The 27,223-nt window shown below is 27.9% G+C and overlaps 1 protein-coding gene across 1 annotated transcript; it reads left to right on the top strand.

Moving 5' to 3' along the window:
• The first annotated feature begins 7,685 nt into the window (after positions 1–7,685).
• Positions 7,686–26,180, top strand: LOC148302960 (lachesin-like). The gene is made up of 9 exons (XM_088270807.1): positions 7,686–7,845; positions 13,796–13,910; positions 14,312–14,418; positions 15,169–15,354; positions 17,494–17,686; positions 18,390–18,518; positions 19,377–19,496; positions 24,647–24,817; positions 25,680–26,180. Exons 2-9 carry the CDS (start codon positions 13,850–13,852, stop codon positions 26,051–26,053), a joined length of 1,341 nt encoding a protein of 446 aa, XP_088126933.1. The 5' UTR covers positions 7,686–7,845; positions 13,796–13,849; the 3' UTR covers positions 26,054–26,180.
• The last annotated feature ends 1,043 nt before the right edge of the window (positions 26,181–27,223 follow it).

Genomic DNA, 27,223 nt, shown 5'->3' with positions numbered 1-27,223 from the left:
TATATATATATATATATATATATATTATATATATATATATATATATATATATATATATATATATATATATATATATATATATATATATATATATATATATATATATATATATATATATATATATATATATATATAAATATATATATATATATATACATATATATATATATATATATATATATATATAAATATATATATATATATTTATATACATATATATATATATATATATATATATATATATATATATATATATATATATATATATATATATATATATATATATATATATATATATATATACATATTTATATATATATATATATTTATATATGTATATATATATATATATATATATATATATATACATATTTATATATACATATTTATATATATATATATATTTATATATGTATATATAAATATATATAAATATATTTTTTTTTATTATTTGGAAGGAAAAACAACAGTTACAATATATGATAAATAAGAATACAAAAAAAATCATGAGCATCAATTACAGTTCTTCACACCTATGCATAAGAAAAGTCTATATATATATATAAGAAGAGACATGAGACAAGGATGGGATAAAGAGAAAAGGAGATGACAGTGATAGGAAAAGAAGAAAAGGAAAAGAAAGGGAATAGAATTACCCTTTTAGGCTTATAAGATTTCGAACAATTTAGCTTTCAAGTTTGAAAGATCGGAGTAAAACATATCAAGGATATGTATGAGGAGATGCATGAATATGGAAGAAGGGGAAGATTGTTTGCAAAGACAGATTGCTGTGGCATTCTATTCTCTCTGTTTACCCTTGCGGGGAAGTGGCGTGATGGTTAGCTAGTTTGAGTTAGTTCGTATATTTTTAAATTATTGATTTATACCATCTGACGATGTCACATTGATGTCAATGTTAATGTTAGGTCAATGATGAAACGTGAATGTTTTATTTCATATAATTGTTTGAAGAAGATAGTTCGCAAAACTGATTGGTGTAGCATTCTATGCTCTCTGCTTACCCCAGCAAGGAACCAGCGTGATAATTAGTTATTTCATATATTTATATATTATTTATGTATACTATCTGACAGTGTCACATTAACAGTCACTTTAACACATTCACAGTCAATGATGAAACTTCAATGTTTTGTTTCGTAGAATTTTTTAAAGAAGATGGTTCGCATTTTGGTGGTTTTTTTGTATGAAAACAATTTTAAAAATTCACTTCAAAAAGTCTTATATAAGTAAATGTCTCTCAAGTCTAAAAGCTCAGAAAGCTCGCAGCCATCTCAGCGAGTAATGTCCTCTTAATGGAGTATCTGTCCTCTCCCATACATTAAGGACGTCTGCCCGGGTAATTAGGTTAAATAGGTCCTCTGTTCGTCTGTTCTCCGGGTGCAATCATGCGGACCATCGCAAAGTACTGATTTGTTGGACGAAACTATGAGAGATTCTAATCACTGCTCTTTGAAATAAGGTCCATTCCAGAGCTAAATAGTGATTTAATGAAGCCGTTACCGGAAGTAACGAAATATCAATGTTATGTATCATATAATTCCTTAATTATTATTATTTCAAGTCGAAATAAACGTTTTATAACGTTAAATGCGCAGTAAGGAATTGCAAAACCAAAAAATAAACAATTTAGAAAATAAATAGAATTTCAAGGAATCAAACAGAAGAATTTCGTTGGCAAAAGATGGATAAAAGTATGCTGAATGCAGTCTAAATGCTAATATGTGAAAAAATATACATGATAGATGTTCAAATGGTGAAATATAGAATGAATGCATAGCTGAGATAAGTATTATCGATGAAATAAGGAAAGGAGTGTGGAGATGGTTTGGGAATGTGTAATGAATGAGTTAAGAAAGAACGCCGAAACAAATTTATGAAATGAATGTAGTTGAAAATAATAGAAAAGACTCAAAACAATAAACAATTTTTAAGGATGCTCTGATTTTTGCTCACAATTTCTGATTTTTTGCGATTTTTTCATTGATGAAGAAGAATATAGAAGTCTAGGAGAATGTTACACGTTTAAAACATTATCAATTAAACCAGCCAATGAAATGTCGTCATATCTGTCAATTACGAGACTTCCGTGTTTTTTTTTATCAATTCTGAGATAGCAAAAAAATATCATTAAAAAAAAATAGTGGAAAAAATCCATAATTTGTAAACTAAATTTAAAAAATCTCAATACTACCGTTTTTTTTCAAACAATATTCATATTGAAAGGATATAAATGTACACAGATGTTGAAAAGTTAACTTTTGCAGTCAGCAGTTTGTCATTTCTGTTAAAGCAAATAATTCCGTTTCCATATCTGCCAGAACGGATTATGTTTTCAATGGAAGTGATTTTTCATTAAAAAATATATTTTCCTGTTTTAAGGGTATAAATCACGAATGAAAACAAACCCGTGTTTAAATGTTAGATTTTTTCTCTTAGTTTTTCGATAATTAGGAAACATTGTGTTTTAAAAGATTAATATTAAATTTTATTCAAATAATATTTGTAATTAGAAATAGTGTGAATATTGTAGAAAAAGACACTAAGGAATTAAAAACAAAAATTAGTGTCACGCAATCATAAAGACTTATGATGAAATTCAAGTATTTACTTACTGTCGTATTTTTGTCTTACATATTTTGAAAACAGTGGTATAGTTTTTTTTTAAGAAATAATCTACCAAGACTCTTTTTTAAAGACTTGTCTGCAGCTAGGTTAGAAAAAATGTAGATGTAAAAAGATGTAAGCAGAGGTAAATGTTATTTATTTATCTTTTATATATTTTTTTTCTTTCTATGTTCATTTATTTTTGTAACGCAAAATTAAATTATATGTTGTTTTGAAAATAATAGACACAGCGTAGGAAGATAAAAATTATAATAATCACTAAGAATTTGAAATTGAAAGGTAAATACTTGTATCATATCTCTACTTAAGTAAACAATAACTACCTACGAAATACGATACGATTTTAATATGAAATCACTTACTTAATAATCGATTTATTATGTTCATATTTGTGTTGTTTATTTTCAACGCAATAATTTAAATTCTATAAAGTGAGTTACTGTAATTTTTGTATGCGTTTATCTTTTAAATAATTAATGGCATTTTTGGTCTGTTATTCACTTTCAATGAAATCAAACATCAAAAGTATCTTAACAAAATGTACAAAGTGTAATATTTTGAAGAAAAAACTTTTTAGAAATAATTTTATTTATACTTGTAATTTAGTGATAGCGAATGCAATCACTGATGTCCCATCATTGTTGTAACTTATCCTTTTTATGTTATCTCCCGTATCACTTAAATAATGAGTTATTTCATTAAATCATTAGTATTTGCAAGAATAATTTAATTTTCAATTTTTACGCGACTATCAAGTTTCATTGTAAATTCTGTATTTTTGAAAATTATACATATTTAACTATCAATGAGTTTAAAAGCCTTGAAACTTTGCCAAATTTCATCCAGCCTAACCAAAAGAATGGCAATGACAGGATGAAAAAAGGTGTTTTAATTTATTAGACTGCATAAAATGTGTCTGGATAAGGGAATAGGTGGTTTATTCATTATTTATTTCAGTGTGTTGTATATTGAAATACACCCTGTATTAAACAATATTTTTTTTTAAATATTCTACGAAAATAAATACAAATAAAAGGAATCAATATATATATTTCCCTTATTTAAATAGGCTTTTAAAATCAATGATTTTCATGATTTTTTTTTTGAAAATGTGACTCTTGAGGATATATTTCCCAGTATGAAATAACTGAAAAATACCACATGACAGTTGCAGTCTGAACTACTTATCCCTGACGCAGTGAATCCTACATCTCAAAATGTAATCTTACATTATTGACGAATCAAAACAGGCCATCGGATAAAAAGTGACGAATTAATTGAGTTGTACGCCGACTAAAGTGCTGGTTGATAATTTTTTTTAAAAAACAGTCAAAAAATGGTTGTCAAAATTACAATTATATAAAAAAATGTTTAAGGTTAAAGTTAAATAAGATGAATTTTTTTGAACAACAGTATTTTTTAATGTTTTTTTTTTAAATACTTGTTGCTTTCGAGGTCTCAAAATATTCATATTGATCTAGCAAACAGTTAACATTTTTATTTAAAATTATAGTATGTACTTTTTCTATAAAGATTTTTTTAGTATCTCGTTTTGGGACAAAACTTTATCGTAATTTGACTTCTGGATATTTTCAGTAAAATAAATATAAAAGAAAATGCCTCATAAGATAAATTCATAAATAACATTTAATTTTATTGTGCGTCAATAATTTTGAATTTTTCTTCTGATTTTCCAGAGTACAGAAACTCTTCAAAATATTTTCGTTTATTGAACTTCTCTATTGATATAAATGTAAATTGGCGGACGTACTGACGCTAAGCAATATTTGCACCTTTAATAAACGTTAATAAACGTTACTTTCATGTTTTGCACCAATTACAAAATTAAGTTAATTAATAAACGTTACTCTCGTGTTTGAAAATTAAAATTCAAAGGTCACGGACGTAAGTAATACCCGAGAAACATAAAATTGTATCGGTTGTTCAGTACATGAGGTTTATGTGTCGCGTCACCCGAAGCCAGAACAATGTTCTGTTCGCGCCCCCGGAAAGCTTCCAAAACTTTGTCAATGTACATTACGCCATCACAATGTCGCTATGAAAATAATATTAATGCAGAAACAATGTTCGGTCACACTCGGCCGGAAAGGAACATTAATTACAATCCGCCTTCATTATGTACGCTGGTTAAATAAAAGCATATTATGACGTCAATTTGCGCGTAGAAGAAACGGGTTGGATATGAAAGATGAACAGCGGTGTAGTTATGAACTATCAAGACTCCACGAATTCTCCACCGACAAGACAAAATACTGCAAAAAAAATTAATTACATGTATAAATTTTGAAATTATGACGTATTTATATGTATACGAATAATGATTAAAGAAAACACTTCGTTTATTACCACTTGAGTTTTATTATAGACTACATGTTTCAGAAGTTAAACTTCCATCATTCAGGTCTGTATAATAACTATTATACAGACCTGAATGATGGAAGTTTAACTTCTGAAACATGTAGTCTATAATAAAACTCAAGTGGTAATAAACGAAGTGTTTTCTTTAATCATTGTAATATGTCTTACCACAAAGTTAATGCCGAAACCATAAATGTATACGAATATATACAGTTATCAAATAAATATTTCAATAAACATGTTTTAAACATAGATTACGCAGCATCTTTTGCGTACTCAATGTTGACAAAATTCTGGAAGGAGCAGATGATGCTTCCCGATAAATACTTTCGAAGGAACAATGCAAGATGCAACCTTGTTAGACCTTGTTAGAGACTCGAAATATATGGCATTCATTCAGTAATTTTTTAATTGGAATTTATAGATTTCAGCGATTCCACCCGATTGTAAAAATAAGTTCATACAATTTTTTGCGTTTTTCTTTGAGTATTTCTATCTATTAGTCATCGATTTGTGGTCTGGGTCGGTTTGTGGTTCAGTAGTTAGTGTCACAGACTCAAAGAGAGAATTCATGAGTTAAACTCACTCCACTACATATAATCAAATCCTTTTTTTTAAATACTTTTTTTAAATATTTTTTTAAATACCACAAAAAATATGAATGTAAAAAATTCTAGTATATAATAGAAACACAAATATTTCCCTAAAATTTAAAAAGGTGTGTATGTGTTATATATTTTTTTATTTTTAAAACAAAATATCCAACGTGTTTAAAACCTGTGCCTGATTATACAAAAAATTACAATGTACATTTTTTATGAGGTTATTATAATTCAAAATTAAAAATAAGTGGAAAAACGAGATAAAAAGTTAAAAAATGGTGAAAAACTTCTGAAAATGTGTAAAATAAGAACTGTGAACTAAAAATCATTTTGCAAGTAAAAATTAGTGATCTATCCCCTTTCATAGTATTATAGTTAGAACATATAGATAATATGCTAGGTCTTGGGTTCGATTCCCAGGGAATCAGAATAAGTGAAGTTTTTTTTTTAATCAACTTTTATAAAAATCTTTTTTATTTAATTTCAATCAGGATTGATTCCTGAAGCGTAGGACTGCTCACCTTACCTTAATATAAAAAATATTAAACTTACATTGCACCAATGTGATGCAGTACCTTTTGCAGCTTTGTGTGGGGATGACGGACAGTATTAGTTGTTATACTGAACGTCATCAAAAAATAATTTCATTATTAAAAAAAATCTAATTTTGAGTATTTTGAGTCATCAAATACAGTATAAACCCATGTTATTAGAATATATATGAGGGTGTATATATAAATTTTTTATCTTCTTTAAATACAGTATAAACCCATATTATTAGAATCTATATAATGGTGTATGTATAATTTTTTTCCTCTTTAATTTAGGATACTAAATTTTTTGCCAATATCCTCCTCATATGCGAACTAGAAAAAAATCTAAGGCTGTTTTGTTTCAGGAGTCTTCAGCGTAAAACGATTTTTCAAAAAAATTCAGTTACTTTCCATAACAAGGGTGTTAAAACTGGGGCCGAATACGTGTGGTCACGTTCTCGTCACGTGACTTGGAATGTTTCTTTTATACAAAAAAAATGGAGTCATGTCACATTACTCGGAGCGTTCACATGGAAAATTAAAAATGCCGACGTAAAATTCTTTTTTTCTGAAACGAAATATAACAAGGAGAAAAGATTTCGTCTCAGTAAAGATTTAGACCTGAAAAGTAACTTGTTTTATCAAAAAGAGTATGTGTTTGTTTGGTGAAAATATCTTAACAAGTCATATCTTCATCAATTGATTCGGCAGTTACTTTGAGATAAATTTCATCCATTTTTAATTTAAGTCAATGCCACTATTATGAAAAAGTGGTATTTAAGTAAAACTTGAATAAAAAAGGCATAATCTTCACTGAAAAACGAAAAATTAAATAATTAATGATTTTAAATGTCTCGAAATATGTAACCATATTGAAAACATAACAGACACGTGAAATAATTGCTATTTACAACATTCAACTCAACGATTTTCTAGTACAATAAGTAAAATAATATAAGTGATACGTAGCATATTCTGTGCACTTAAAGAAATTACCTGTGCATGTCGTTAAAGAAATAAGAAAAAATATGGATGGTTTCAGAATAAAATCATTAAAATATTGTCCATTTACGGCGGAAGTCTGTGAAAATTGCAACCGATACCATGAATGGGAGAGAGATGCATGTATGTGGGCGGAGCTTATTGGAAGGGGTTGGAAGCATTTTCTTTCTTGAGCAATCAAGACAAGAACAGCAAATTTTGTAGTTATTCGTAAAAATGTTTTATCGTAATTTTTAAACGAATAAATCAATTTTAAATAAATAGTGATAAAAACACTTCTTCTATACGCAACTGATATCTCAGATATTTGAAGATATTTTCTAAAGTAGCCCTTAAAGTTATGTCTTGAAATTCAAAGAGTAAAGTTTTGAGGATGCTTTTCATCAAAGGGGTGTTTTTATTGAAGATAATATTATAAATGTCGTCGGTGGCGGATTGATCTTTTTACATCCGGTGCATATTACTAGCCCTGTCTGGAACCTTGACGGATATCTAAAGAATCACAAACGACGCTTCAGCAGTTAGTATTTCCGCACTCTCTGAAGGGGAAGGTCGCGTGTTGAAATGTCTGAAAAACAATCCGTGCGAGCTTTTTTAACAAAGTTTGAAAACTTTTTCGCTATCGAGTACATTAAGAAATTTGCTCGTTAAGATGTTCACAAACAACACGCTGGGAATTATGAGTAAGAATCATTTGTAGTAAAAATCGAATTGCAATTTTTTATTTAACTCTTACAATCAAAAGTTAATGTATACATTTTTTAAATATTTTTAATACAAACAATTATTTCTTAAAGTAGTTTTATCATGGTATGAAAGACATAAAGAAGATTTAAGAAATATTTTTTTTTAAATAAATATATTAAAAATTGTACTTACCAAAGAGCACAGAATACTTTTTTACACAATTACGCAATGCGGGTGCATCAATGCTTATAAATTATTTAAAAATATGAATTATTCATATTAAAAGTACCACTACATATAATAAATAAAAAAAGTGCAAAAGTTTTTTATTTGAGTAACACTCGTTTCTACTTTTCCCCACAATACAATTTAAATGTCTAACAACTACTTTTTTTACCAAAGTCTCTTGTTTTCAACCAGCTTTTTGATAATATCACTAACCATATTGTTAACCTTTGCATACTACGCTGTATAAAAAAAGTTTTTCATTTATTGTTTCGGCATTAACTTTGTGGTAAGACATGTTACAATGATTAATGAAAACACTGAATGATGGAAGTTTAACTTCCGAAACGAGTTGTTTTTAATAAAACTCAAGTGGTAAAAAACAAGTGTTTTCTTTAATCATTGTAAAATAGTTTTTATCATTTTTCGGTTTAGTATAGTTCTGAAGTAAAATAAAAAAAAGTACACGTCTTTTTTACAACACTTACCATAATGTGGTCGTAAAAAGAGGTTCACTTTTTTTGTAAAATAAACTTACTAATTACCCATCAAGCTGCTTCCTTTAAGGAATAGGTAGAGAGAATAGAATGCCTCACTACTCCGTCTTTGCAAACATTCCTCGCCTCTTGCACATAAATGCATGCTATTATAAAATATATACCCAGGGATTTATCAGACTCCTGACCTGATTATTTTAAGTATTTGAAATACTTAACGGTGCCAACAAAATAAAACGTGTTTTTGTACTTTTATTTGTACTTGATGATATATTTTTTTAACCCTTTTTGATCACTTATTTGTTCCGCGTGTACAAGCCATCTCAACACAGTTTTTTTTTTAATTTTATCGAAATGCTTTTTCAGTATTACGTTCCTTCTTAATGTCACCATTTGAACATTTATCAAACATAGATTTGCAACACGTTGACTGAAATTATTTAACTAATATTATTATTTTGACAACTCCATACTTATACCTCCATAGCATATGTTTGGTACAAAGACTCTATGATGCACTTCTATTTTAACACAAATTTAATAAAAAAAAACTCAAATAACCTCCTGAAATATGTCATAATACATTCACAAAAAACATTTTTTCATTCAGACGTTTGAGACATTTTTTCTTTTTTTTTGGTCCATTATTTAATTTCCATACGACTCGTAAAACAATAAAGCGATTATGAAATACGCTTTAATTAACATCAGTATTCAACCAGATTAACTCAATGAATGAGATGTCTCAATTATCAAAGTTGGAATACGAATTCTGAAACTTGATTATCTCAGTATCAATACAATAGTAACTGAATTATAATAACTTTGCTATTAGGGAGTTTCAATACTACGAGATAAGGGACCATCGTCGTTAGACATTCATCTCATTGTCACATCAATTTATACAAGACGCCATTAGTCAGTTGGGTACAGGGTGCCAGAGGGCTCGAAGCTACTGCGAATCTCAAACAAATCAAGAGGCTAACGCATTTCAGCTCTGTCAACAGGATCAAATGTTAAACCTTTATTATTTAACCATTGCACAACCATCAAATTATTGTTCTATTTATTTGTGTACATATTTATATATATATATATATATATATATATATATATATATATATATATATATATATATATATATATATATATATATATATATATATATATATATATATATATATATATATATATATATATATATATATATATATATATATATATATATATATATATATATATATATATATATATATATATATATATATATATATATATATTTATATATATATATATATATTTATATATATTTATATATATATATTCATACATATAGCACATTTAGCAAAACCCCATTGAAATGAAAAGAAAAGGAAAGGTTTCTTCTTTTGGTGATTTTATATGTACCTTTTGAGTTTTATTAATTTATCAGTTTTCTATTGCGCAGACTTTTACTGTAATTTTATTTACTTTTAATGTATCGGAGGGCATGTATGACTAGATACATCTAGCTCACTCCTTGCACTCCTTGCCTCCTTCACATCATCCATACAGGATGATGTGAAGGAGGCAAGGAGTGTATGTCACGACAGAAGAGTGTGGCGTTCCATCTTTTCTGCCTCCCCATGCAGGGAAACGGTTTGATGGTAGTAGTAGTAGTAGTAGTAGTTTTCTATTTTTTCCTTTTTTTAATTACCATAATCTTTAAGTGAAAACATAATAAGTTGAGAATTTTAATTGAATTGGTATCAACTTGTATTTTTTTTACGATTTACGGTTAAGTCATACAAAGTATATTTTTCCTCGATTCGTTAATAATAAAGATGGCACTGAAACACCAGCACCGCTGTCGTCAATCAAATAATTACAAAGATATATTATATAACAAATCAAAGCATTTCAAATCATGTGATTGGACGTTCAGAACAAAAGAAAAGGTTTCCTTGGTTATATTTATTTATGAAATTGTGAAGCATCCCTCATGTTATGAAAATATAAAAAAATCCAATTAAAAATCAGGTCTACAATATCTTTTCAACATTTGTAGCACTCAATAATAGGTCAGTTTATCCAAAAAAAAAATTTACCAATCAATGTTTACGGCTTATTTAAATTAAATTAATTTAAAAATCGATCAATGGCTTATTTCATCGATCAAGTAACAACATTGTAATTTTTTCATTCATTTATAAAATTATTTGTACTACGAGTAAGTAAAGTCGGATTAGATTAGGACCTAACCTAACGTTCAGGTGATACCAAATGTTACATTCTTCTTCGGCGTTGTTGTCCACATTGCTGATTATCCTCTCTTCTTGTCCTCAAAACATTATGTTTAGCAGCCCTCCACCCAACATACCACAACCCGTCTTGCTCCGACCACTGTTGAACTTTTGGCAGCCTTTATTAGGTCATTCCGTCTAGTGGAGATATTTTTTTCTTCTAATCACTATGAATCCTTCTTTAACTATTATCTCTTCAATTAAGTAGTTTTTTTTCTTTCAATGTTTATGAAATAAATAGAATTCGTCTCAAAAGGACGGAAGATAATTAAAAAAAGTGTTCCTGTATGAAACATTGATAATCTAGGCTGCATTACTATTTTCGGGAATTAATTAAGTATTATTATTTTTCTACTTTATTCACTGTTATCTTGGTGGTTAATTAGATGAATGTAATTGGCTGTCCAAACTCAAAACACAGTATGGGACATTTTTTATAGTAGGTTTTTTTTTGCATTTTTGGACTAAGTAGATTCTACTTAGTCCAAAAATGCAAAAAAAACATACTACAAAAAATGTCCTTTACTGTTTTTTAAGTTTGGACAGCTGTAATGTGATCGATCCTTTTGTTTGAGTACTTTCCTGCCAAGTCAATATTTTAAAAAAATTACAGTTACAATCACATATTAATTTTGAACTTCCTGAGAATCGAACCCGGGACCTCCAAATGTGTAACCACTATAATTTTAAAAAAACATCAACATTGCTAATGATTATTATTCTTTTAATTCAACACTTGAATATACCACTTTAACGAGTTTTATTTATATGTACGACTAGTTTCGAAAATTTACAGATGTTTTTATCTTCTGGTACAATTTAAAACTAACGAACAAAAAATATATTTAGGGGTATATATAGGTTAATAAATATAGGGAAAGAAGGGGTGGATTAAAATCAGATAAAACGTTAATTAATAATAAACTGTTTCAAAATACGTCACCATTTTTATCAATGTTTCCTTTTACAAAAAATCTTGTTCCTTCCCTATATTTATTAACCTATATATACCCCTAAATATATTTTTTTTTCGTTAGTTTTAACTTGCACCGAAAGATGAAAACATCTGTAAGTTTTCAAAACTTGTATATATAAATAAAACTCATTAAAGTGGTATATTCAAGTATTTAATTTTAAAAAAATAATCGTCATGTCATTCCACAAAGTAAATGCCGAATCAATAAATAATAATAATGCTAAAGATAACTTTTTAAAATTTTATTGCTACTTTTTTGGTTGTTTGACCAATAATACTGGGATCTTCTACACTCCATATATACTCGTACACTGTCTAAAATAAATAAAATATTAAAATGTATACGATCATGTTAGCGTCATCCTTAATTACAATTAGTATGACATCTCAATACACAAACACATTTCAAAGAGGCTTTTTGATTGTCACAAATAAATAATAAATTCCAATTTAAAAAGGTTTACTCTTTGTCGTTTGTATAACGATTGACCTGTATAATGTACTAACCGACCCCTATTAAATTACTCTGGGAGGACAATGTTTGACTAATGCAAGATTTCTCAGCTTCAAAGAGATCCAACATTAAGGTCCAGGTTATACAACCTTTTTCAATTATGCCCTGGATTTAATTGCATGTTAATTAAGCAAGCTTTTGATAATGAGAAGAGAGAATGAAAATACTTCGGGGATGTTTAATAATTGAGCGGTGTAAATTTGCCTTGGGAAATCCGTCAATCAAGTATTTTTCCAACCTTCCTTGAAGTAGAAATGTGTAATTAATCTTGTAAGCTGAGTACTTAAAATTCGTTTCTTTTTTAAAAATCTCATTATGTTGAAATCGAAGTGTTGTTATGTTTTGTGTTTGTTGATTTTTTAAAAATATTTTAACACAGATGTTTTAGAAACACTTTTTTGGTTATTAATATTATGTCAAGTATTTTTTTACTTGGTCGAGTAGAAAAATAATTACCATTATTGAATGTTATGTTCAAATGTGCTAGATTAATAAGGAACAGTTTATAAAATCAAATGAAAAATAAAAATAAACATATTATAGTACCTCAATAAACGTATTTAATTCATTTCTGATCCTGATACTTACCTTAGACTTAGACCAAATAGACCACATACCAAACGAATTTATCCCGTCTGAAAAATTAAATCCCACAAAATGTAACATCTGACTAACGTGAGTCGTATTCTAAACAAAGGCTTGCCAGCATACTGCCTTTTTCCATCTTTGATTTTCACATTCGGAATCCCAAATGATTTTTTTTCAAACACTGCATGTATACTTGGAAGTTTTGTTTTAGCTTTATATATTTGAAATTCTAAAATCTGAAAACAAAAACAAAATACACGCGGGTGTCGACTGTCTTATACAAAACAAAATTACTTTCAGCTAAACAGGAGAAGTAATAATTTAATCTGGAGCAAACTTTTACCAAGTTAGATTTGTATTCATTTCATTGAAAAAAAAACAATACTTAATAACAACAACAAATAACGGATTAGTATAATATTTTCAACAATAACCTTTTAACGAGTAAATTTATTTTAAACTTACTCAGCAAAACGATTAATGAAACTTGGTATTCTAAATTAATTTTGTAACATTAATTAATTATTATTTTGGGTCAATAAACAATGTTAAACATTTAAAACCAAACTCTAAAACTTTAAAATAAACAAATTTATATATTTAGTACATAAAATTATTTTCCTGACGACAAGTTAATTAACCTTTATATCGACAAGATATTTTACCAAAAATACATTTCTTACTAATAAGCTAACAAAATCAAACACACACGCGTTTTTCCGATTCAGTATCACACAGCAATGAAAAAAAACCCCAATCAACTATCACAGAAACTTTGACAGAAAGTATAATACACGGATTTATCCTAAAAACATGTATTGAAGACATTATTTCGTGTGATTTATACTTTTATTTTTTTTCTAGATTTCCGAACGAATCGATGTCGAGGATGAAATATTTTGCTGTCTCTCTCTTAACATGAGACAGATGCATGGTGCAAGAATATTAGCCCTCTGGCTCATCAGCCTTTTATCAAAAAGTAAGTAATCACATTTTGATAAAATAAAAAAACATCCCCTTACTTTAATTTTCTTATTACAATATTATTTTTAAGCATCAATGTTTATCGATTATCATATCTTATTATCGCCGTATTTTTTTAACTTTTTAAAAAAACGTGCCATTCAACTAAAAATGTGTTTTTTTATAATAATAAAAAAAACTTTTTTTATTATTATAAAAAAACATATTTTAATTTATTTGATAAAAGTCCTTACCATTACGTATTTTTACTACCTTTTTATTATATCCTATATTTTTATACGTTAATATATCACTTTTTACCTGTGAATGCACATAGAAGTACATATGGTAGGTAATAAATCAAAATAAGTTTTAGAAATAAAATGTAATGTTATATTAAGCTTCTGTTTTTTACAGTTGAAGCTTTTACACCGGACTTTGGGGAACCAATAGTGAACCTTACTATAGCACGGGGTAGAGATGCAACCTTCAAATGCATTGTCAACCATTTGGGTGGATACAGGGTAGGAAACGTTCAATTTATAACACAAAAAAAAACAATGTAATCATTTAAAAAAATTATAATAATAGTTTTCTTGTAATGCACTTTGAATTTTTAAGCAAATACTAAAATATTGACATTTGCAGGTTGAAAATAAATACACATTTGATGTTATAATTACGCTCTTGCATTTTTGTACAGTTAAGATAGTTTGCATTAAAATTATTATATTCCCTTCCTTTCAAAAAAAATACTGAAAATAAGGGTTTTTAACTGATGAATTTTATAATTGTAATACTGTAATGATTAAGGTTTTTGATTAGCGTGCTGAATATTAACAGCAATATTTTTTTAATATTACCCTTTACTGGTACCTGAATTGCAAGACTGATCACCTTGATATCAATGATCGGGTTTATTTAATGCCCTATGCATTAAGGTAGAGTCAAAAGAAGAAAAAGACGTTTGAAATATACAATTTACATGAAATAGTATGCCATCTTACAACCGGTCATAAAAGGGAAGGTCGAGGGTCGCAAAGGGGTTGGAAGAAGGCAGCTGTCCTTGCTTCGGGACATTTGAGGATAGACCGGGATGAGAGATGTGGAGCTGTTTCATGCTGTCCAAGACAGACAAGGTTTCTCCTAAGTGATCGTCAATGTCTAAGGGACCCGCTAGGATACATGAACAAGAAATATACATATCAATTAGAGAAACATATTTTTTTTAAGAGGAATACTTATTAAAAATAAAATAATGAAATTCTTACTAGGTGGGGTGGGTAAAAGCCGATACAAAGGCCATTCAGGCCATTCATGATCACGTGATCACACACAATCCACGTGTATCCGTGTCCCACAGCGATCACACCACGTGGAACCTTCACATCAAGGCCGTCGCTGAGGAGGACCAGGGACAGTACATGTGCCAGATAAATACGGATCCAATGAAAAGCCAGGTGAATATTTTTTTTAATATATTTTTATTTATTTAACACCAAAAGATGTTCTGATCTGAGCTTTTTACTGATAAAATATGTTCAAATGGTAAGTATGGAAGGAAAAGTGATATAAGATAAGGCTACATTTAAACACTTTTTTGAAAATTTATACAGGTATGCGATAAAATACAATAAATTTTATTAACATGACGTAATTTTTAACTTCAATTTATTTCTGCTTAATAATATATATGAGTTATATTTTTTTATAATATTGTATTTCATGGAACTCTGATCATAATAATATATATAAATTATTATGATACGTACACAAAATCATAAGTAACTTCAAAAATAATTCCTCCTATTCATTAAACTGCACATCAATGATGGGTTGACGATTCAAATATTAAGGCTGTAATTTCCTTACAATTTTGATACTGAAATAGTCCTGTTATCTTCCTTTCCAGGTTTAATTATGTTGAACACAACAACCTTTCTACAAACGGTATTCGTTTGCGCAAGGGTTGTTATTAGCTACAGTTACCCTAAAATCTAGAAAAGTACATCATTATTTGTAGCTCTTTTTCTCTTTAATACATTTTATATTGTGTCTCCTTTCTTTTGTCTGCTATCACAAATTTTACGGTGTAAATTGTAAGTGTACAAAATGCCGATCATTCATCTTAGTGAAATGCTTTTCTTGTTCGAGTAAGAGAAGATCCGAGTTTGTAAATAAAATTTAAACCAAATAATTTTATTTGCAATCCGGATAGGGTGGGCTTTGGTACATACCATATAATTAATTTTCCACATTTTTTTACGTCAAATTTAATATTACTCCATATACACAGTTAATTATGTTATTTTAAAAAGGGATGTAAGTTTTAAATCCTTTTTTATAGGTATTCTATGTAAAGATAAGCAGAGGTTTTTCTTTATAAATTCACAGTTAACGCAAAATGATGAAAAAAAAATTTTCACCAAAAACTAAGCGTAAAAAATATTATCCTTGTTTCCTACAAAAAATATCTTTAACTTATATTTATATTTGGAACACAATATACGTTAAACATTTTAACTACTTTTTTAAACAAAATAAGAATAAAAAATTTATATATCTCTCTGCATGACTATAGAAATTTTTACTTAAATATGTTTTGAATAGCTAAATAAGAAAATACACAATTCAACACATTCATAAATAAACATTACAACCCTTCAATACATATTTCATAAAACATTTACCCTTTGCTCAGAAACGAAAATTTACTAAAAGCAACGGTTAAAAATAGAAATTCTGGTATCATTTTCCATCTAGGAGAAAATAAATTCATTACGCCCATCAGCGACGAGTATCTTCTCTAATTAATAAGAAATTCGATTACTTACAGGATACATTAAAATCAACCAATAATGTAAAAATATGAACTGGCATTTTTATTTACTTTTATTTAAGTTACAAAAAAAATATTATTCGATGGCGAATCGTTCAAATAATGACTTACATTATTTTGTCTGGAGGAAATGTCGTTAGATATGTACAGCTTTCGGAAATATTAAAGCAATGTATAGAAAGGGGTATAGGTATATGATACTCAGAAAATGTCAATGGTCTTGAAAATGTACGTAAATAATTTTATTTAATAACTAGAATTATAAAAACATTAATAAAAGAAAAAAATGTGTTTTTAATACATTAACGTCAAAACATCATGTCAAATATTTTCTGTTATTTTCTTTTCAATCACAGATGAAAAATACTCATCATATATTAACTAAGTAATGAGAAAAAATATATGCAGTAAAATATTGACGTTTCATAATTGACCATATATAAAAATGACGCTATCAGACGGTACATATAAATAATATAAAAATTAACTAACTTACTAAAACTAACAAAGTCTTCTCCTCTTCTACATTAATGCATCTCCTCATATGTACATACCCGCCGATCATTTCGACTTCTGATTTGACTCTTTCAAGCATTTGAAATACTCGATCATGCCAAGTTTTCCTCGGTCTTTCAACATTATAATTAAGTTTTAATAAAATATTTATAGTGATTTTAAAACAAAGTTATATTTTAATTTTAAAATGGAAAATCACAAAGTTATTACTTCACATATAAATTATATTTAATAAATTGTTTAGCTGGGCGCCCTAGAAGTGGTCGTTCCCCCAGACATCATAGAACAAGAGACGTCCGGCGATATCATGGTACCGGAAGGGGGCTCCGCCCGAGCGTCGTGTCGGGTGCGGGGCTCCCCGACCCCCCACGTGGTCTGGAGAAGGGAAGATGGAAAGGACATAATACTGCGAGACCAATTAGGCACAAAATCGAAAGGTTAAATAAAACTTGTATTTAAAGCTTTCGACTTTGAAAATAATAACTGAAACATTCAATTACTCATCATAAAATGCGATTTACATTCTTACGATTTTCTTTTCGGCGCACTAATCATCAAAATGATTGTTACAAAACGTTTACTTCAAACTCATTTTAAAGTCAAAGACTTTATAAAAGCACATATTTTAGTATAATTTTAAAGTTTATTCTAAATTATATTTGTATTTATTTTGAAAATAATATGACTATAACTTATCGTCTATACACCTACTGAAAAAATCAGAAATGACATTTCCGACCCTTGTCTGCACCCAGTGGTACAAAAGAAACTGCATTCAATCTATGCAATATTGAGTTCATCGTTTATAATGTAATACACAATCAAGGCTCAACTAATCAATGCTTCGCTTAGGGTACCAGTCCACGGTAATATAAGATAAGTATTAATTTTGACTCTACTGAAAATCTAACTAAGGTTCTTCAATGTTACCAAAAGCACTACACTTTATAGATAGATAACACGACAGTTGTTTATATATTTTTTTCGCTATTTGACACAAATATTAATATCTACGATATTTCAACCATTTCTCTTAATTAATTTTCTTTTAATGCACATAAATACATCTAAAGATAACACATTATACGTGCACGTCGTCCACTAAACATAGCAAAATTTCTAATGTGTGATTTTTTCCAGCACCTAGATATCAAGGGGAAGTTTTGTTATTATCAAAAATAACGAGATCAGAAATGGGAGCGTACTTATGTATAGCAAGTAATGGAGTTCCTCCTTCCGTTAGCAAAAGGATTATGGTTAACGTACATTGTGAGTACCAAAACTCTCATCTTATCTCAACTCAATAAATGTTTACCATGATTTGAAGTTGCTTTAATGGTGATGTTTTAAATCGCGCTTTTGGTTTTAAATTATTATTTTCTTCTATCGATATGTTGTAAAAATTGTTTTGTAAACTTTTGAAACTAAAAAAGACAAATATCACAGTTTGAAATATGTCTACTAACTGATCTAAACATCAGCTCAGTACAATTCGTATGCAATTTGTATTCGCTGTTTTATAAAATTATTTTAAAGTCGATTTTTAAAATGATAGGAGGCCAAATTAAAACTGTAACCCTCTTACCAATTTTTTACTTTACCTTGTAAAAAACCAGTATAATAATGAAATATTTTTTTAACAAATGGGATTTAAAAAATAAAAAGTAATTTTTTTAATACTTTTAACCCCGGTTTTCCTTATCATTCGTTGTTTGAGATTAAACAATCAAGTTACAGACACGGGACCTATTCAGATCATATCCGTTAATAATAATGCTCAATTTGCTTCCCTCGAGAAGATAACGTTGGTATAACCTCTTATTGACTTAGTTATTTCATTAATTCTTAAGAAATGTAGATTTTATTTAAAAATAACACTTCCAGTGAAATATTTATCAATATATTTCAATAGTGTTAAAGACATGGCTAAGATAAAAATTTGGAATTTTGAACATTTAAGAGTCAAATTTCTCATTGACTGGTTTTATTTAAGTGATCATGTTTTTAAACGAAAATCTTGATGAACATCGCTTGTAAGGATATCAAAGATTTGAAATTATTCAAAATATTTTTAAAAATTATGTTGCCCGATGGAAATCACGTATTAAATTTCAAACTATATTCTAGTTCACCCAGTTATACAAGTTCCAAACCAACTTGTTGGAGCGCCTCTTGGGACTGACGTCACTCTGGAGTGCTTTGTGGAAGCGTCACCAAAGAGTATCAACTACTGGTTAAGAGATAACAGTAAGTATATGATTTTTTTTTAATTAAAACGTTTTCCAATATTTAGAATAAAAAAATTCTTAGTATTGAGCTTCACCTGTGGTTAAAAGGGAAAGGTAGATGAATTTGTTCATTATTTATGGGTTTAATTTAATAAAGTAGTATGCAATATACCGATGGCTGTTACAGAACTAAAAGGTTAATTTTACCAACAGATTTCCGAACGAAACTGAGTAATGTTAAAATTAATTTATTTCAAAGCATTATCGTTCCGATGAGAAGAAAATTTATATACTGGAATTATAAGGGAAATGTGTAAGAGTGAAAATAAAATACTTTAAAAGCTAGCTATATATATATATATATATATATATATATATATATATATATATATATATATATATATATATATATATATATATATATATATATATATATATATATATATATATATATATATATAATATATATATATACATATATATATATATATATATATATATATATATATATATAAATATATATATATACATATATATATATATATATATATATATATATATATATATATATATATATATATATATATATATATATATATATGTATATATATGTGGAAAACAGTAAAATCTTTACTTAAACTTGATCTTATACATAATTTTCAAAAACAAGCAGTAGATAATTCTAATTATTTATTAACAAACTTGATTTGTAACAGTTATATTTTTCATAAAATAAAGTATTTTTAAACCATATTGAGTATTTAAATTGAGATATTAAAAAGCTACTGAAAATCATTTGCGTTATCCGAACTTGTCCATTGACCGTCAAATTATTTCAAAGACAAAAAAACGAAATGGGCTCCTCCAAAGATCTGTCCAGAATAAATCTATTTATAATATTTAACCGTTTGAATGCGCAATTTCCCTCTCAGAGGCCAATCAATTACCATTTCGCTTTTACCTGAAGTGGTAATTATTAAGTGGGAAGGTAGGAGTGACGCTATGTTAGAAGTTTACCTATTTAAATATTTATCGAGAGGGCACATCTGGCGCAGAGCTTTCTAACACGGCTTTTGGCGGCTACAGAGATTTTCGCGAGAGTTCTGCCTCTGAATAGAGCCTTACGCCAGGTTGTATGAATCAGACAAGCCTACTAACAAATTCCTATTGTCACCCAAATTTCTAAGTTTGAAACGTTAGCATTCCTCTATTGCGTCATGCGGTGGAGGAATCGATATGCAAACATATTGCTCGCAAAACTTTACTTGTTCTTGCTAAGTGACATAACGCTTGTTGTTCCGATTCCGCTGATCTTTTAAAAGCTTTCGGAATAAATTACATACAGAACTGTAAACAACATTATAAGTTAAATATATCAGTAACTTGATGCCTTTATTACGGGAGGATGATTTGAATAAAAGACAAGGTTGAATTACAGACTTCAACACGAACAAGGAGATTTTTTTTGAGAAATATGTATGTAGTATGAACAATTAGAAGGCAAACAATCTGCCATTAGATGCTTTAAATTATAACTTTACCGAAGGGTGTTTATATTTTTAAATAGGTACACATATTTCATTTTTGTTTTTCAATATGTATAACTGATTTAAACAGAATTAAAAACGAAGATATAAGAAAGGAATGTAAGGCTGAACGAGGAATAATTGAAAAGATTTGAAAGAGCTCTTTGCGGTGGTATGGACATGTGGAGCGAATGGAAAGCGAGAGAATGACTAAGAAAATATATGTGGCGAATGTGAGAGGGAAAACAGAACGTGGACGACCGAAAAAGACTTGGCACGATCAGATCAATCAGAACCTAAAATCTGGCGGTGTCAAAAGTCTGCGTAATCGGAGGGCATGTACGACTAGATGTATGGATGTGAAGGAGGCGAGGAGTGTATGTCAGGACAGAAGAGTGTGGCGTTCCATCCTCTCTGCCTACCCCTGCGGGGAAACGGCGTGATGGTAGTAGTAGTAGTATATGTATATATATATATATATATATATATATATATATATATATATATATATATATATATATATATATATATATATATATATATATATATATATATATATATATATATGTATATATATATATACTTTATATAATTATTATATGATTATTTTATGTCAACATTGGATATTAAAAAAATATAACACTTTAAAGACATAACTTAAAATAATAAGATATTAATGAATTATTTTGGTATAATATCCAACGTGTGCAATATAACTACGTTTATATACAGAAGTATACCATATTTGTCTATTTCCATCACAATCTTCGCCTCGCATCGAAAGAAGTCTGGCATCGGAGGGTTTTAGTTGTCCCTATCTACAAAAAGATCCCGGATAATTTTACAAAAAAGTAATGGAGCAAGCTCGTAAATGTTAAATGGAAGAAAATGAGAAAATAAATAGGGCCATTGATCATAGAGTTCAGTTTATAAAGCAAATAGCTGCCACGGTACCGCTGCAAATAGACGTGTCACTTAAGTGTGTTTCCCAGCCGCGGAGCGGGCCGTGTGCGGAGCGCGGGAAAATGTGAAAATGTTTTTCCTTATTCTTTTTATCACCCGTTTAATTTCTCAATAACGTAGAAAAAGACAGTACATTCTCATGTTAATGTTATCCTGGTAACATTATGTTTGAAACACGTTTAGCATTTTAATGATTAATTTTCGTTGTTTACAAATTTACATTTTATAGAACCGGAGTTTAATAAAGACGCTGGAAAATAAAATACGCGAATGCGAATATTAAATACATTTTCAATTTAATTTGCGTAATATTTTACGTTATTCGCATTTTGATGTTTCTATGTTACATTTATTTACTCTTTCCTCAAAACGTACAATTTTATGTGTTAATATTTTAAATACTTATTTAATTTCATTTTATTATTTTTTCATTAACACGAATTGACTACGTAAAAATTAGAGAACAACATTACCATGCGTTATCTCTTTACCACTCTTACCATATTACTAGTCTTGAATGGACATATTCAGAATAAGTGTATTATGTACAATACACCCTCAAGTTGAGAGTGTATAACATATTCAACTTTGGAGGCGCCAACGCATTCGTAATTGCTTTTATATAATTATTTTTTCACTACTTTGTTAAAAAAAATATGTCAATAAATAACCACGCACCGAGGTTTTTGTCTACCAGTTTTGAGACGTCACCATCTTTTATACTATACGCCACTACCACAGCAGTATTCACAACTTACAACTACACAAACTGTTAATCACATGTGATTTTGGTCGACCTGAGAACCAACATGCACTAAGAGTTGAAGATCAACATGCACTAAAAAGCCGAAGTCTGACATGAGCCAAAGATGTTAGTCAAAATATGTCAGGTTTATTTACCAAAGTTTGAAAGGAGTAGGTGGGGTTTAAATTAGATGCTGACAAATCTTGGGTTATCAATGTTGAATCAAATACAGGACTATGAAGATGAATTTAGTACTTAGAAGTAAATGATTCTAATATTAATAATCTTCATACTTTCTCTACTCCTGTAAATGTTTGCTAAAACTTAAAATTATAAGTCTTTGACCCTCGTTTTATTGGTGACGAATGTTATTTTCTGTTAGAACAGTTTTAACTGCTTTAGTTTTGTAATGTAACGTCTAGTTTGAACTTTCACCAAATCAGCTGAACTTAATTCCAAAATTTCAAATAAATCTTCCACCTCATAAATAATGCAATCGCAAGTACGGCTGAGTAACAAATTGTATCGATTCGTTTGAAAATATGCCATGAAAGCTATTAATGGCGTCTAGCTCTTACACCATATTTCCTTACAAATACAAGATCGCGCCAGATGGAAAATAAAAACGTCCGACGTTATTACGTGGAGTAAATGCAAAACTGGGTATGTGCCCTACAGGGTTGGATGTGCGCTACGGACGCCGACGGGAAGGCGGGACTCTTATGTACATTATAAATCACCAAGACGTCAAAGGAAATATTCTTAATAAAATACAACACATAATGTATCATGCATTATATTGTACAGATTGCCATTCTGTACTTGACTAAAATAGATGAGGGCATATGATGCCGGAAAATATTCACATTCTATAAAAAAAAAACACCCTGTTTATTATTATTCAGCCATTCACCCTTGTTCGCGTGCAATAGTGCATATGATAACAGATATTTTATTTTTAATTAATTTTTTACTTAATAAATACCACTATTTCTTAAAATCTACTGTGACACGTGTTTCGATGCATTCCGTATCATTTTCAAACAACGTATGATGCGGAATGCATCGAAACACGTGACACAGTAAATTTTACCACAAAGTGACTGCCGAATCAATTAAAGATATTTTATTAATTGTTTCGGCATTCACTTTGTGGTAAGACATGATTAAATTGAATAAGAAAAATACTTGTTTTTTATCACTTAAACTTTATTCTATTCTATTAAAACGACTAGTTTCGATTATATTTAGGCCTAGATATGGAAACATAGCTTCCGAAACTAGTCGTTATAAAAAATACATATAACTCAAGCGGTAAAAAACAAGTGTTTTTTATACAATTTTAAGATAACAGACATTAATTTGCGTTTTAACGACGAGAAGGCAAGATGATCAGAATAGCCTTTTAGGTATAGATCCAGGATAGAACTGGCCATCACGATGTTTCTCGGCAGGGGTAGGCAGACAGAATAAAATGCCTTACCACTCTTAAAATGTCTTATAATATATTCCTCTCCTCTTAAAAATATGTATCTCCTAATACAAACTCGCCAATTATTATATGTTCAAATGCCATAAAAACCTACGAAGCTTATACTCTTAACTTCGAGGTTTAGATAAAGAATATACAAAGAATTAATGAAAGCGATTTAGTTTTAATTATTTAGTTCTGCTAGTCTATTTTTAAGGAATATTGTAATTATATTTAGACAGACGTTGTGACGTAATTGGATAGACGCTTAACTGCAAAACTAGCGTCGCGGGTACTATTTCAGCCAATTGCGAAATAAATTCAAGAAGGATTTCTTATCAATTGCTTTGGGTATTTTAATACATATTTTTTACATCTGTAGACAAGTCTCTAAAAGTAAAGGCTTTTCAATTTATTCATTTGAAAGATATATTTATTTAAGAATAATTGTATTTTTTTAATAGATGAAATGGTGATATCATCGAATAAGTATGTAGTTCACAGTTCAGCCAAGTCAATATTTGAATCTAAAATGACGCTTACAATACGCAAACTGCAAGTATCTGATGTCGGTGGATATCGATGCATCGCCAAGAACTCTCTTGGAGAAGTTGAAAGTAATATTCGCTTATATGGTGAGTTTATAAAACCTTATTATACATTAATAACTTTTTATGGTAAACAGGTCTTCTATCTAAGTCTGGGTTTTCAGACTAATTCTTTTCTTCATTTTTGGTATCTTAGCTTTTTTCTCTACTCCTTATGTTACACCCATCTTAAAATCGTATCAAGAATTTCATTGATTGTAAATGTAACGTATATTACATTGTTTTCTACGATCACATATATTTTTCAACAAAAAAAATGATGTTTTAATTTTTTCCTGCAATTTTTTTTTGTATTTTCACTCGAGGCTACTCATATTTTTTATCAATTTTAAGACATCATTTATTTATATTATATCTCCTCTCTTTGTATTTTTTATCTAATCTTCAATACAATACACATCAAAGATTATATTGATCGTTCAAAGGGATTTTTTAAAAATGTTTATCAATAAAATATGTATAAAATTTTTGCATCTAAAATTTCAAGCTATAAAATTTTGACTTGTTTTTGTTTTTATTAATTATGAGTTTCACAACATTTTGAGTGCTTACAAAAACTTCAAAAAGAAATCTAGGTTTCTCGACTTATAAGAATCATGAGTTATTTTACAATTTTGATACTTAAACGTAGATAAAGAATATGGAAGTCTGGAATTCCAATTTTTTATTTATTTATTTTGAGATGTCAAATATTAAAAATAATAATAGACTCATTGGCATTCGCTCATCATTATTTGTATTTTTTTCTATAATTCTTAAATGTTTTTTTTATTGTTAGAGAAAAAACTTATTTTTCACCACTTGAGTTTAATTTATTATTACGACTAGTTTCGTATGCTATGCTGCCATCTTCAGGTCTAAATATAATCATTTGTTTTTTTTTAAATAGAAATACCTGGTCCGACTCGTAAATCCTTACCATTCGAAGACAACGAAGAAATTGACTATTCTGAAAATGAAGCCGGATTAGAAAACCAATTCGGCTCTGCTGAAGTGGGTGACGATGACGATGGAGGCGGGGATGACGTCGACGGTGAGGCCAGTGACGTCACTATCGTCAGCAAGGTGAGGAACGCTCCTCCCCCTCACCCCGCCCAAGGAAAACAGCCTCCGACAAACCAGAGAAGCAAAGGAGGGTCGAAAAGCAATTTCGACAACAATATAGAAAATAACAAAAGTGGAAAAAATACACCAAATAATGTGACGCTTTCATTTATAGCGCTGTTAGGAATATGGACAAGATTTTTTTACGAAACTTATTAAATACCAGTGCCATTTTATTATATTCATTTATGAAGGCATTTTATCGTAACAATATACTTATACATATTTTATTATTATGAAAAGAACATAAAATATCGAAATGTGTAAAATTATGTAAACCAAGCTAGAAAATCTCCTTATGTATTCACCCTTGAAATCATTCCGGTATACTGACATACAAGTACAATACTGCTGATAATGTATCGATAAGTACAATTTTGTTTCAGCGCGTAAATTAAGTTTCGCGCATATCAAATTCCCATTATCCGAGGTATTCCTGTATAGTAAGTATATATGTGTGTCGTACAAGTATGTATATGCAACACACATTCACATATACATATACATATATAAACAAATATGTATATATATATATTTATATATATATATATATATATATATATATATATATATATATATATATATATATATTTATATATATATATGATATATATATATATATATAATATATATATATATATATATATATATATATATATATATATATATATATATATATATATATATATATATATATATATATATATATATATATATATATATATATATATATATATATATATATATATATATATATATATATATATATATATATATAATATATATATATATATATATATATATATATATATATATATATATATATATTAATATATATATATATATATATATATATATATATATATATATATATATATATATATATATATATATATATATATATATATATATATATATATATATATATATATATATATATATAACATACATATATATATATATATATATATATATATATATATATATATATATATATATATATATATATATATATATATATATATATATATATATATATATATATTAATATATATATATATATATATATATATATATATATATATATATATATATATATATATATATATATATATATATATATATATATATATATATATATATATATATATATATATACATACATATATATATATATATATATATATATATATATATATATATATATATATATATATATATATATATATATATATATATATATATATATATGTATATATATATATATATATATATATATATATATATATATATATATATATATATATATATATATATATATATATATTA

The sequence above is a fragment of the Brachycentrus maculatus genome, unplaced genomic scaffold (assembly GCF_059751285.1).
Source record: "Brachycentrus maculatus isolate JH-2025_06_01 unplaced genomic scaffold, ASM5975128v1 h1tg000396l, whole genome shotgun sequence".
Classification (NCBI taxonomy): domain Eukaryota; kingdom Metazoa; phylum Arthropoda; class Insecta; order Trichoptera; family Brachycentridae; genus Brachycentrus; species Brachycentrus maculatus.
The sequence above is the reverse complement of the archived record's forward strand: the minus strand, read 5'-3'. Positions and strand labels throughout refer to the sequence as shown.